This window comes from Akebia trifoliata, chromosome 2 (assembly GCF_017979445.1).
Source record: "Akebia trifoliata isolate Shusen 1 chromosome 2, ASM1797944v1, whole genome shotgun sequence".
Taxonomy (NCBI): Eukaryota; Viridiplantae; Streptophyta; class Magnoliopsida; order Ranunculales; family Lardizabalaceae; genus Akebia; species Akebia trifoliata.
This window is the reverse complement of record NC_141376.1, coordinates 6,297,677-6,312,445: the sequence shown is the minus strand read 5'-3', so window position 1 is coordinate 6,312,445 and position 14,769 is coordinate 6,297,677. Positions and strand designations below refer to the sequence as shown.

The window sequence follows — 14,769 nt, the reverse complement described above, 5'->3', positions numbered from 1 at the left end:
GCCTATGCTTATATATGGGCCAAGCTTTGGTTTAGCCCTAACGTAACCCTAAAGAGGTGGGCTATACCTTAGACAAAACTTATACCCCTGTCAGCCCTAGGTCATTTAAGCTCAAACTTGACCTTAATAGACCCGAGTCGTGCTCTTTGATTTTTGAATTGTAAAAAACAAATAAATTCATGCACCTTTCAAGATCAATGCCACCCTTGTTTTATTCATGCGGGTTGGATTGGGTTAGCCTAACCAATTAACATCAAATCTTGCTTGGCTAAAATACATTCATCTAGGGAAGGTTCTTTTGTGTACGACTTGAATGATTTTAGGGCCACCTTAATACAAGTCGAGGCCCCTAAGTCTAAAAACAATTAAATAAGACGTCTTTTATATTTAATATATTAATATAAATAATATTAATTAACTCTCTATATAATAATGAAAATTTATTTAAAATCTATTCTTCTTATCTTTGGAGATGGAAATGTACTAATTAAATTTTTATATTCAAGTTTTCAAATATATTATTTTTAATAGGTGATATAATTAACATACTTAATCTTTTTTGCGACATAGTCAATCTTAGGTAGGATGTCATAGCCAACCTTCAAAGAAACTCTTACTAAAAATATTTTAGAAGAAAATTCAATTTTGAATTAAAAACTCAACACCAAAAATAATAATAACATAAATGGAAATTAATGACATGCTCACACATGTTTTAGTAAATATTAGAGATGCCGACATTTGTTTTGAAACCGACAACATGCCTCTCTTGACTTTAGTATTCTTAATAGACTAACAAAAAAAGATCCAAATTCCCTCGTCTTCAACCTCTATTAAAAAATCATTGATTTTTCTTTTCAAAATCAATCATCTACTTCAACCTCAAGTCAAGATATAATTCTCTACTGTAGTATAAAATGATGAAATTTTAAATAGAAAAATCTAGGATTTTATACAATGGACTAAGGTAAGGTAGAAAATGATGGGCTAATTGCTTTTGGATTTTTGGAGAAGTAGTAAATAATATAATTTGGGTAGAATAATCTAGGGCTTTTGATAGAAAAATCTAGGATTTTTTTTGCGAGTAGTTGTTGCTAGTTTGAAAACGATGAACTAAAGATAAAACTGATGAGATTAAAAAAATATACAATAAAGATTTAAGAGCTTGAAGATGCTTGGTGTTAAGAAAAAAAATCAAGAATTTTGACCCAAGGTTGAAGATTAAGTTATTTAGGTTTTTTTCCATTAGTTTATTAAGAAGACTAAGGTTAAGGGAAATGTGCCACAAGTTTCAAATTACAAGGGTGTCTTTAATACTCATCAAAACTGTCTAAATAATTTATTTTCTTTAGATTATTTTCAACGCTTCGAAATTTATTAGGAGAATCTCATATGGATTTGAATATGAGATATTTATCTAGAGGATTTTTTTTTTCTGAAGTTGTGTTGGATTGACCTTGTAGACACCCAAATTTGAGCGGGCCCTCGACGCAAAATGCCCCAAAAATTGAAAAAAATTGGAATGGGCTTTGAAGTCCAAACCTACAAAAATCCAATAAATTTTGTCATCTTAATTTCAATAAGCGGCCCAAGGCTTCTCACGTGGCCCACGAACTAAAATTCCTCACTACCTTCTCAACCCAATATAAGCCCAAATTTATTATTATCCTACACTTCTTAACCCAAACTAAACCCATCACCTAAGCCCATTTAAATTAACCCTACTCATCAAAACACCAAAACCCAACTTACAACCTAAAACTCAACCATCATTTAATCCAATCCATTACCAAAGCCCAAAGCCCAACTCAATACCCAAATTCAACTCAACCCAATCCAACATCACAACCAATCACCACAATCATCAAGGTGTGACACATGTCATTACCCCCTTCCACCTCCCTCATCTAATCAACCAACCAACTCCATTACTTCTCTCCAAAAATTAATTCAACCCATAACCCTACCCTAACATATCCTACCCATTCTCTCAAATCAAACACTTATAACCTATCACCCTCCCCTAATCTACCCCCATTATTCCCTACAAAGCCTATCTCTACAACCTAAACCTACACCTATCCTCTCAAATCAAACATTCATCCTTTCCTATCAACTCATCTCAACCTTTCATTTCCACCCACTTTGACACATGTCATCATCTCCCTCACCCTCCCAAAATATCATCAACCACCTCATTAAATCCTCTATTCTCTTAAACCAAACATCATTTAATCACAACCACCATCTTAAACTCACTTCACCAAACACTCAACCCAAATGGATTGGGTTGGATCCAAACCATTTGGGTCAAAACTCACCCATTTAACCCTCATTCCCTAAATACCCTCCAATCTCCTCTAAATTACACTTACTTCTCTCTCAAACTCATAATCATTCTATCTTTTTTCTTCACTTCACCCCATTATACCCTTAAAATAACCCCACAACCTCTATAAAAACCCCATCACTCTCAACTCTCAATCACTAATGAAAAATCCCATATCTAACCCTCTAAAAGATTAAAAAAAAATCACTCTCAACCTTTCTCTCTTAACCCATTCTACTACCTCTACTCTCAACTCATCTCAACTCTCAACCTTCTCTCAAACAAGTCAAGCAAAGAAAAAGAAGACTCATCAAAGGAAGTCAAAGGAAGTCAAGGAAGGTCAAGGTGGGTTTCACAAAAAGACACCCCCCAACTTCCCTCTTCTACTCACCAATTTCCTACACATTTGCACACACCACTATGGTTTAAATCACCAAAGGGCCCCTTCTTCATAAGGGTGCCCTCAATGATTTGAACCAACATCGAAGCCCCTCACACTTGAGGGCACATATCGAATCTTTTTTCAATTTTATTTTCTTTTTATTTCAAAAAATCGAATCCGAGGTTACCACATTACGTGGATTGAGTAGGGTGCCTAACACCTTCCCTACTCCATAAACGGACCCCCTTACCTTTGAATCAAAGGTTGGACCATGCATCTTATCCTATGAGAGTCATCAAAAAATGTCAAAATGACATATTTTTCAAAAATACAACTTCGAGTGACCATTCACACCCATTTCCAAAAATGAATGGTGGCGACTCCAAAACACCCTAAAGTGGAGGGATGTTTCAAAAAATAATGCAAATCTCATGTCCACAGACCTCATTTCATACTTTCCTGACGTGGAGGTGTGCATAAAACCATAGATACTTTGCAAACATATCTCAATAAAAATAAAAACATTTATCGTTCATACACCCCTCCACAAAAGTGCGAAATGAGGTAAATCTTTGAGGTCACTTCATTATTATTCTTTTTTTTATAACATACATTGTGTTCGATTCTTAAGAAGGACCTATTTTAAAAAAAGAAAAAAAAATTAAGGGTTTCCCATTATGTCATATATTAATAATCTTTCCATGGATGGACGAGGACAAGCACAGTTAAGTAACGGTCGTTAACGACCGTAACAATAGCAATTTTGGCTGGCCACATGTTTCTCGTGGAGCAGTCCCACAGATCGCGACATATCGGATGGCTATAATCACAAACTAGTGGGTGGGTCCCACGTATACTCATTAAGAAAAAGTGAAGCCTTATGCCTTGTTTCCTTGGTTGAGTGAAAAAGAGGAAAGTCGGTTGTGGGGACAGAATGGAGTGATTGCTAGCTGTCGTAGCTGGTACGAAGAAGCGACAAATCGGTTTCTTCTGCCCAACTGCCCAACTGCTTCCGGTTTTTAGGAAAATATTGAATCTTGAAAAAGACCCAAAAATTTGCAATTTCAACAAAATATATATATAATACAACGTTGAGCCTTAGATTGTCGTCATGAGATTTATAAAATCACGTGAGATTCTTCCAGCTTGATGTGGGCCCATCTGTCGTGGAACTTTTGTTCCGCTTAAATAAAAAAGTGTATTTCTATAATTCTATGGGGCTACGGTTGATTTCAGCCGTTGATTAGGACGACCGAAAGTATGGATTTGGAGCAACAGCTGTAACTCTGAAAGATAGTCAAAAAGGATAGGCCCTAAGATCCCCACTTGTTGATTTTATAAACGTTTGTTAAACAACTACTCTAAATACCACCGAGAGTATCAAAATATTATTTTTATTTAAAATAAGTAAGTATCCTTCTTAGATGGTTACAACTTACAACTGTGAGTTCTTCTGCTATATGTTGAGGTTCCCTTGTCATTGAGATGTTGGTGGGCCCAACGAAGTATTATAATCAAATTCATGGAAATTTTAATTTTAATAGTGTGTTAATTAACTTAGAGTAGCAAAGATTGCATATCATTTGTATTTGTTTATTACTTATTTATAGAATTGAGATTTCTAACTGTAATACATGATAATATATATGAAGTGATATTAGGATAAAGAGCATAGATTTTTATTTTATTATTATTATTATTTTTAAGTGGTATAAAGAGCATAGTTAATTCACATAAAATCACAAAACTATGCGCGAGCAATCAAATGGTGGGCTAAGGTCTTGTCATTTTGCAAAGGATTAGGGAGAATTAGCTCAAAAAGGCACTTTCGTGTGTAGGGTGTTGAGTTTCTTAAGGCTTCGTACCAATCACTCTAGTAGATAGGTATTCAAGACTTCCCTTGCTGTATGTTTTTCCCACAATAACTATTTGATAATTGATACACCACGTTTATCACAAGGTTAGGAGAAAGAATGTCAAATTATAATAGACAATTAAGATAATGCAAAATGGTTTATCTTAAAATCATTAAATTAAAGAGTCACGATCCCATGCCAAAAAAAAAAACACTCTAAATTCACTCCATTTAAATTGAAAAGAGAGAAATTTTTTTTTTAAATTTTTAATAAGTTATGTGCTTTCACGTCAGCGTACGTCAAGTCCTTCCACAAAAAATCCATCATGTTACCAGCACTCTTATAAAAAGTAACATTTACAAATTGGAGCAACTCGTTTCCAAGTTGTAAAAACAAATACAGGGTGCGCATTTAGCCACCCGTTCTATTTAGAAGGAATTAGAAAATAGAAACTCGTCCAGCTCATAGGACGCTAACCTCATGTCTCTACTCTATATATGTATAGTGCGCTGAGACTATGCTATCAAACGCCTATAGGTTCACTTCACTCACACACACATACCACCGAACGAAACGAACCTCTCAGTCTCATCTCATGGAACCAACTAAAGCGTTTCCTTCTTCGTCTTCTTGTACATCGTCTTCTGAGTCTGACTCTTCTTTGTCTCGTAAACTAACAAGAAACATACTGAACATGAAGCCCATGAAAGGGCCTTGGAGTGCCAAAGAAGACCAGATCCTGACTCAATTCGTTGACCGATACGGTGCCCGAAACTGGACCTTGATAAGCCGTTACATACCGGGTCGATCTGGTAAATCGTGTCGGCTTAGGTGGTGCAACCAGCTAAGTCCAACTGTCGAGCACCGTCCATTCTCTTCTGAAGAGGATGAAAAAATCTTGGCCGCTCAAGCAAGATATGGTAACAGGTGGGCCACCATAGCTAGGCTACTTCATGGTCGGACTGATAACGCTGTGAAGAATCATTGGAACTCTACACTTAAGAGGAAACAAAGAGAAGATATATTGGAAGGTCAAAATATGGGGTCTCTTGGAGCATCTTTGACATCGTCGGAATCTGACCCACTTACTAATTTGACACTTGCAACGCCGGGTGGAAGTTGCTCGGAGAAATTCCCTGTTGGATTTTTGGATATGTTGAGAGATGTTGTTAAGAGAGAAGTTAGAAATTACGTATCGTCGGTTGCGTTATCTGAAATGGAAGAGGTTTTACCATAGTTAAAGACTAATGAATCGTTAGTCTCTCTCACTCAACTCAACAGGCTTTTGTTTCATCAGTTGTTTATAATAGGGAAGATTCTCAAGAAGAAAAGAAAGAAAGACAGAAGCAAATTTTGTGTGAGTGTGTGGGTGTGTGTTATTTTCTGTCGAAATTAGTGGAAACTTTTTAAATTAGAAAAGTAGATTTCAGGTTTCAAAATATAAAAAATAAAAAAATTGTTGTGTAGTTTGTGGTTCAAACTGTTCTAGTGTTCTTGAAGCAAGTGATCATTTGAATTTTAACTGGTATTCTAAAAAATTTATGAGTTTTATATTTGCCACACCAAATTTTGTTTATAACACATCGAAATATAAAATTAAGCATGGTGTTTGTGGGTGTTGATAACCACTTCATTTCTATTCTCCAAGAGGCTCGTGGATTTCAACATGTGAGAAAACCTCTTCAAGTTTTAGAAGGATTAGTTATGCTGGTGGGAGAGTGATCTAGTAAGAAATCGAAGATTGATATTGTTATTGGATTAATGTCGCATCTGCCCATGTCATCTTTATTTTTCTGCGTTTCTCTTGTAATTCTTCTATCATGATATGTTTATATTCTTAGTTATTAATTTGATATGTTATATTTAATTTCATTAGATAGTTTTTTATAAGAAAAAGTTGGAATGAGAATATAAGCTCTTAAAATTTGTTTAATCTTTTATATATATATATATATATATATATATATATATATATATATATAAGAACAAACCCTTGATATTATGATATAAGTAGGATAATTACCCTCACATCTTTTGGGTGAGAGTCATGCCAAGTAGCTGTGAATGAATTTTCTTTTCTTTAGCAGCACACCCGGATATACACGTGCCAATTATTTTTGGTCAACCAACTTATCGATCTTTTGCCCATGGATTTACACAGCAAAATTCAATCTGATGGTTCATTTGTAATTGTTGAGTGTTAGCATTTATATATTTTGAACGTTTTTCATGCTTGGGGATGGGAATGCCAACATTCCTTAGGATTCCCCCAATAAACAACTATACTCCTCTCAATCAATCACATAAATATATAAAACACAAAAGGAGGAAGAAGAGAAAGAGATAATAACTCAGAGAATTTATTAATAAGGTTGGTCGCAAATCCGACTATTACATCCCCAGCTGAGACCTGAGAGCCAATCCATTATTTTTCACACTTATACAATGATTACTCTTTAGGTATTTTTCTTGATCCTTTTGTCCTCTTCTACATGTAGCAGAAAATATCTTTTAATAGCCCCTTGAAGAGACTCAAGAACTCTCTTCGATAGAGATTTGTTACTTGATTGAGAGAAGTAATTGACGGCATTTTATTATCCCATATGGTTTCTGGATGCATTCCAATCTGACTGAGATTTACAATAGAAGAACGATAAGATTCGATCTCAAGATACATGTAATTTATAAGTGCCATGTGTTTGACTTAAATTAATAAAGCAAAATATTTTGCATCTTAGATCAAAGAAAATCACCCCCGCACAATGTGAAAAAGGCTCAAATTTGATGGCCTCGGGCCGTCAAATTTCATAAAATTCGACGGACCAAAAGGTCGAATTTTTCATTGTCAATTTTTTTTTTTTTTCAACAGGCTGAAACTGTCAAATTAATGAAGGATTGGAGAAATTTGACAGTTTTAAACCATCAAATCTGGGAATATCAAGAATTTCGACGGTCCTAAACCGTCAAAATTCAGTTTCTAAAAATTGTAGGCCTTGGCCCATCAATTTTTTTTGTCGAATTTTCCAATTTTCACGTAGTGCTGGCCCATAACTGTCCCCTCTATGGGTTGGATCAAGATTGGTCTAAGTGAGATCCTCCTTTAAGAATATTAAATATCTTGGTCAAATAGTACATTGGTTTCTTTGGGCAGCAATTTATACATCACTTATAACAAATTGATCACATGTGTATGAGGAGTGCCATTCAATCTTTAACGAGTTAATCATTTGTGTAGGAAAGGAGTGTCCTTTAATTGTTTGATCGTTCCTGCTTACTTGGATAGGAAAGAGCATTCTTCGACCTTGAGCAGGGTTTGTTTTTCTTCGTTCTCCCATGTATCAACTTTTAATGGGTTGATCATTTTTGGCACACAAAGAGAGAGTCAGGGATCCCTTGATTCTTATCATACGCATTCCCAGTCCACAAACTACTTTGCACTAGCAACAGTAAATGTCTTGAAAAACACTAAATGGTGCATACATCTATGGCATGATATTGACATGATCCAATCAAGTTGATCTTTTATTAGATTATCAAAAAAATTAGATATATCAAGATGGGGAGCTAGCAAAAAAAATTAAATTAAAGGAACCATTTTATTCCCAGAAATTGTTCTTTTATCATTATTGAAACAGATTCGATGATTCTTTACAGTATCTGGATAGGTGTCTGATTTCCTTGGAAAATTGAGTGTTGGATGAATGGAACAAGATGAAAGCAGAATCATATAAATTGGAAGGTAACACACCATTGCTGTCATATTAACGGAGCATTGAGTTTTTGGAACGTATCATAGTTGCCTATAAGGAGTTCAAAAATGTTATTTTGGAGAACTCATGAAACTTCCTGATTTTCATTTTATTTAAAAGTATGTGTAAAGAGTTGGGGGGTGGGGAGCAAAATTCTGGAACAAAAATGACAGGATGATATAAAATTGAACTGTGATAAACTGAAGCTCTCAAACTTGATGCCCTTTGTATGCTCCCTAACGTGGTAGTGCATAGAACCATAGATCTTTTTCCTTGAGATACACAGAAATTATCTATGGTTCTATGCACTGCCACATCAGGGAGTGTACAAAGAGTGTGATCAGGTTTGAGAGCATCAGTTTATCATTATTCCATAAGATTCCTACTTTATTTTGTTGATCCGTAAGCCTGTTTTTAATGAGATCAATAATTCAATAATGGTCACAATTGAATCCAGGTCCACAGTATCATCATCCATAGACTTTACCAATAAGCCAACTAGCCAACACTTTTTTTATGGAAGATTCCTTCAACTACGCAAGGACCGTTAAAAGGATGATATAAGATTGAGCCATGATAAATTGAATCTCTCAAGCCCGATACCCCTTGTATGCTCCTTGACGTGGCAGTGCATAAAACCATATATATTTTCCTTGTGATAAACATATATGGTTTTATGCACTGCCACGTCAGGGAGTGTACAAAGAGCGTGATCAGGTTTGAGAGCATTAGTTTATCATTAATCCATAAGATTCCTACTATCACAAGGAAAATATATATGGTTTTATGCACTGCCACGTCGGGGAGTGTACAAAGAACGTGATCAGGTTTGAAAGCATTAGTTTATCATTAATCCATAAGATTCCTACTTTATTTTGTTGATTCAATCCAAGTTCAAAGTATCATCATCCATAGACTTTACCAATAAGTCAAATAGTCAACACTTTTTTATGGAAGATTCCTTCAACTAAGCAAGGACTGTTAAAAGGAAGTGAGATTTAAAATGATATAGAGCTTTATATAAGAAAATAGAAACTGGACTTCTTATTACATAAAACTATACGCCACCAATACATTTATTCAGATATCAGCCTCTCAAATCTCTCTCTAAAACCTATATATATATGTAGTACCCCAAATAAAATAGAAACAAACATATAGATATCTTATTGTGTGTGTGTGTGTGTGTGTGTGTGTGAGAGAGAGGAGAGAGAGAGAGAAAGAGAGAGAGGGGCTAATAAGCAGCAGCACGACATCTTCCCTGGCCTGCCTTTCTAATCACGGGAAAAAGGAATAGGCATCACAACAAACTTCATTAATCCGGCCTTGCAATGAGTCCCATCACGCTCGGCGCAAACAAAGTAGTAAGGCTGCCACTTATCCAACACAAACTTGAACCCTTCGCCACCTCCTTGCGTCACATCAGCCACCAGCTTCGCTCTCCTCATGTCACACCTCAGGTAGCTCAAGAAGTTTGGCAGCAAGTAAACGCTGTGAGGAAAGGTGGTGCTGTTGGGTGGATCATATTTAAAGACTGTAACAGCATCACAAACAATTTATTACTTCATTAAGATCTTATATATCTACAAGATTCTTGCACAAATGTAGCACATAGTGCCATGGGTTTCTTTCCAAGTTGGTCGGTGTAGTATATGTCATGTACTACATGGTTTAAAGTTTTGTATGGTCTTGAAATATTTCGATCAAAATAAAACATTAGAAAGTTTCAAATTATCTTGGAATACCTCAATTGAAGCGGTCTATCTAGATTTAACTTACTCCTAAATGAAGCATTACTTTGGGACAAGATTTCAAGTCCTGATGTAGTGCTTAATGAATCAAGTTGAAGTTAGTAGTACTGACCTAGAGTGTCATTCAGGTAAAATGGACCATTTCGAAAAGCCCAATCAGTGTAATTGAAGCCGAAGCGCCAGTTTTCAGACCCTCCGACATTGATAGTGTCTGCGAGGCTAACTGTCAACAATATGGAGACAGTTACAAGAAGGATGAGTCCTTGTGCATAATTAATCCCACATCTGAAAGCCATAATCTGCTGTTAGAATACCAAAATAGAGCTCAATTAGGAGTAAGATGTGAAATGAGATGGTGAGAAGGCAAGACTATACTGGGTTTATATAGGGAAAGAGAAACACAAAGTAAACATTATGTTCTTACTTTGGTAGGTAAGAGAAGGAAAAAAGAGAGCAGAAGTCTTAAATATTAGTTCCATAATTTGTCGATGGTAGGCCTCTCGAAGGTCTTCCCTTCTTTTATCAACAAAGATCAATCGAAAATGACACCAAATGGTACTAACCTGGTTACTCCATTAGGAGTACGAACTTGTTATCAAATCCCTATTAGTCCATATTCCTAACTTCTTCAAGATTCAATTATTTTATTTTCCCAACCCTTTTTTTTGTGTGCTTATCGTGGCTATCCTCACCCTTCGGGTGAGACTAATCCCAGAGTCACACGCACTGCCCCCACAGAGGTCCTACGTGCAATTGGTTGAGTCTTGGGTCAACTGAACCCTGGAGGGTGGCCCCAAGTTATTCATTAGTTCAAGGGGTTTCAAACACTTGACCTACCCTTCCTAAGGAACTTATCAAAACTCGGCTTGCCACTAGGCCAATCCCTTGGAGTTCTTTCTTTGCTCAACTTGTGAGCCAAATTATAGCGGAAAGTGATCTTATCATACCTCAAAAACTGATGAAGCCATTGTGAACCTTGTTGATCAAGGTTGTGATCATCGAGTATGATTTATGATCATTGAATGTAGGAAACCTTATAAATGAAGGTGAAACTAAGGGGGAGAGATATGTGATTTTACTTGTTGCAAGGCATAAATTGGTTGTTAATTATTCTTAACTTGATTTGAATGTTGAAGTGGAATTGACAAATATTCCATTACTACAAAGAAAATATTGGTGAATCTAAATTTTTTATATCAATCATCTGAGGTATAATTGATAAAAGTCCCCCACAGTTACTAACTACTAAGTCAATGAAGTGGTGGGTCTAGTGTCATCAAGTACATTGAAGAGTCTTTGGCAGTTTTCCATTTAAGCAAACAAAGGCTGCTATGTGGGTTGTTGGCCGGTTGAGAGAATTTCTCAAGGACTTCAAGGCTCAAGCTTGTGTTTTTAGAAGTTTGAGACTTCAACGGTCAACCTATGGAATTCTCTTATTCTGTTTTGGAAGATGGCCTGGTAAAAGAGGGAGAAAGGTGACGCAAGGTTACATACTTAACATCCATAGTCCTAATTGTATTAAATTGGATGGTTATGATCATCCATTAGGGTTCACTAATGAATCATCATGCATCAGAGTCATAGTATTGGAGCTTAAAAACAGAGCCGTTCTACACTGACTTCCTTGGACATTACATTCAACACTGTGCTGACTTGGCAGTGCTGTTTTCCAGACCATTGATTTTTTTATTTACATATGAAGAAAAAGCATCTATGGTTTATACACACTCAGTGCAGTGTTGAACACAGTATCCAAGAAGTCCGTTCAGCATTTTCCTCAAAGATATTGAAATATTTAATGTGTATTTTTGCAAAAATGGGCATGAACTAAATAAAAATAAGGGAAAATTATGGAAAAAAAAATTATTTCTTAAAAAAATAAAAATTATGTATAATTATAATGAGGTTACTAATTCGGTCATTAAACGGCCGGTCAAATTCTTTCTCTTTCCTTTCTCTCTCCTCTTAATTTTTTTATAAAAAATCAAAAAATTTGACCCGGTCAAATTCTCTCCTCTTTATAATTGTCTCTCCTCCTTTTTTCTCTCTCCTTCCATTTAAAAAAAAACGAAAATATTATATTCGGCCATTAAATGGCCTGTCAATTCTCACTCCTTTTAAAATTCTCACTCCTCCGTTTTCTCCCTCTGTCCATTTTTTTTTTTTAAACGAAAAATATATTCGGCCATTACATGGACGGTCAAATTCTATAAACATCTACCACTTCTTTTCATAATATATTCGACCATATTTTTTCATAATTTCTCCTATTTTATAAACATCAACATTTTAAGATGATCTAAGATCTTGATCTTGTGATCTTAATTTTATGATCTTGATCCTAAGATATTGATGTTGCTCGTGATCGTGATGATCATTTTTTTCATATTTAAATCTATTTAATGTGATATTTGGTTTAGTAAGGTTTCTCTAAATATTATTTCAATGATAGATTTACTGGTTGTATGCGATTTTGTTTACTAGTTGTTTTCATTTGTTTTTTATAAGAAATTGTGAAAGAAAAGTGAATTTGACCGGCCATTTAATGGTTGAATATAGGGGAAATTATGGAAAAAAATCAAAAAAAAAAATTATTTCTTAAAAAGAACCAAATTTATTGATAATTATAATAAGGATACTAATTCGGCTGTTAAACAAAATCGTATACAACCACTAAATCTATCATTGAAATAATATTTAGACAAACCTTACTAAACCAAATATCACATTAAATAGATTCAAATGAAGAAAAATCAATTTTAAAAAATTGATCTTGATCACGATTTGATCTTGATCATGATCACGATTTGATCTTGATCATGATCACGATCTTGATCTTGATCATGATCACGATCTTGATCTTGATCATGATCAACATCAATATCTTAGGATCAAGATCACAAGATCAAGATCTTAAAATCGAGATCTTAGATCATCTTAAAATCTTGATGTTTATAAAATAGGGGAAATTATGAAAAAAATGGTCGAATATATTATGAAAAGAAATGGTGAATGTTTATACAATTTGACCGGCCATGTAATGGCTGAATATATTTTTCGTTTTTTTTTTTAATGGAAAGAGAGAAAAAATGAGAAGAAAGAATTTTATAGAGGAGAGAGAATTTGACCGGCCATTTAATGGCTGAATATAATATTTTCATTTTTTTTAAATGGAAGGAGAGAGAATTTTAAAAAGGAGAGAGAATTTGACCGGTCGAATTTTTGTTTTTTTTAAAAAAAAATTGAGAGGAGAGAGAAAAGAAAAGAAAGAGAATTTGATCGGCCGTTTAATGGCCGAATTAGTATCCTCATTATAATTATCAATAAATTTGATTTTTTTTAAGAAATAATTTTTATTTTTTTCATAATTTTCCCTAAAAATAACAAAATTGGTCTCTTTGCTTTCTTATATATATTATATATATATATATATATATATATATATATATGGGTCAGGTTCAAGGGACATCTGAGAAAACATATGTAAAAACAATGTAACATTAATAAATTTTTAAAATATGGGCTAGAAATTTCGGATTGAGCTGATTTTTTGTGAGGATGATCTCTATGATGGGAAGATCATCCTAAAAAAAAAATCAGTCCAATCTGAAACTTCTAACCACATTAAAAGTGATTTAGAATGTGGACCGTCGATTTTTTGTCAATTTTTATCACTAATTTGTAAATCACTTTTGATGGATTTAGAAATTTCTGATTGAACTGATTTTTTGTGAGGATGATCTTCTCATCATAGTGACCATCCTTGCAAAAATCAGCTCAATCCAAAACCTCTAACCCATATTTTGAAAAACCATTGTTTTTTCATATGTTTTTACGTATGACCCTTGAACCGCCCCCTATATATATATGAGAAATGTTCAGCACCCAACCATTTACCCAACAATTTGCCCAACATGTTTTGTCCTACATGATAGAGATCATCCTCACCAAAAATCAGCCCATTTCAAAACTTCTAACCCCATGTTTACAAGTTGAAAAATCGTGGACCGTCCATTTTTTGTAAACCATTTGTGATGGGGCTAGAAGTTTTGGAATAGGCTGATTTTTGGTGAGGATGATCTCCTCACCATAGAGATCATCTGAGGAGATCATCCTCATCAAAAATCAACCTATTCCAAAACTTCTAACCCATGTAACACAAAACATGTTGGGCAAACTGTTGGGTAAATGGTTGGGTGCCGAACGGGACCTTATATATATATATATATTGAGAGCACTACAGGAAAAAAGTTTTATAACAACAACTTTTAGTGACAGTCTGATTGTAACCGTTGCTATAGTCATTTAGTCGCACAAAATTGAACTTACTCGATCTTTGTCTCTCGTCTCAAACTCTCACTCTCGCTGTCTTTCGTCTCCCATCTCAAACTCGAAAACAACCTCTCCACTATGTCATAAAAGGCAAATAGCAACATCTAAATAGCGGTATTAATGACTTACCAAAGCAGTAGTTATGCAACGACAGCCTTCATTTGTTGTCCCATGAAAGATGACTCTGTTTTCGTTCAATTGTGTTGTTGTTATGAAAGACAAATGTGAAAAGTCATTTTTACCCTAATACGCACGATCGAGTGAAGTTCAAGGTTTTCCTCCAAGATCGTCACTCCAGGTACGTTTCTCCTCAACATAGGACTTTCTTTGAAATTCTTCTCTAATCATATTTTTCCCTCACTTTATGGAT

The 14,769-nt window shown here is 34.8% G+C and overlaps 1 protein-coding gene and 1 pseudogene across 1 annotated transcript; one reads left to right on the top strand and one right to left on the bottom strand.

The window, feature by feature from the left end:
• Positions 1–5,162: 5,162 nt before the first annotated feature.
• Positions 5,163–5,804, top strand: LOC147409137 (transcription factor MYB1 pseudogene; annotated as a pseudogene).
• A 3,724-nt stretch (positions 5,805–9,528) lies between these two features.
• LOC147409136 (blue copper protein 1a-like) lies at positions 9,529–10,403 on the bottom strand. The gene is made up of 2 exons (XM_086459121.1): positions 10,180–10,403; positions 9,529–9,850 (listed from the first exon to the last, which is right to left on the bottom strand). Exons 1-2 carry the CDS (start codon positions 10,361–10,363, stop codon positions 9,591–9,593), a joined length of 444 nt encoding a protein of 147 aa, XP_086315247.1. The 5' UTR covers positions 10,364–10,403; the 3' UTR covers positions 9,529–9,590.
• Positions 10,404–14,769: the final 4,366 nt, after the last annotated feature.

What these genes read in the sequence shown, in the direction of transcription:
- LOC147409136 (XM_086459121.1), bottom strand. Translation starts at nt 10,363, where the DNA reads ATGGCTTTCAGATGTGGGATTAATTATGCACAAGGACTCATCCTTCTT. An exon ending in TTACCTGAATGACACTCTAG is followed by an intron (nt 9,851 to 10,179) that starts GTCAGTACTACT and finishes ATGCTGTTACAG; the next exon opens with TCTTTAAATATGATCCACCC.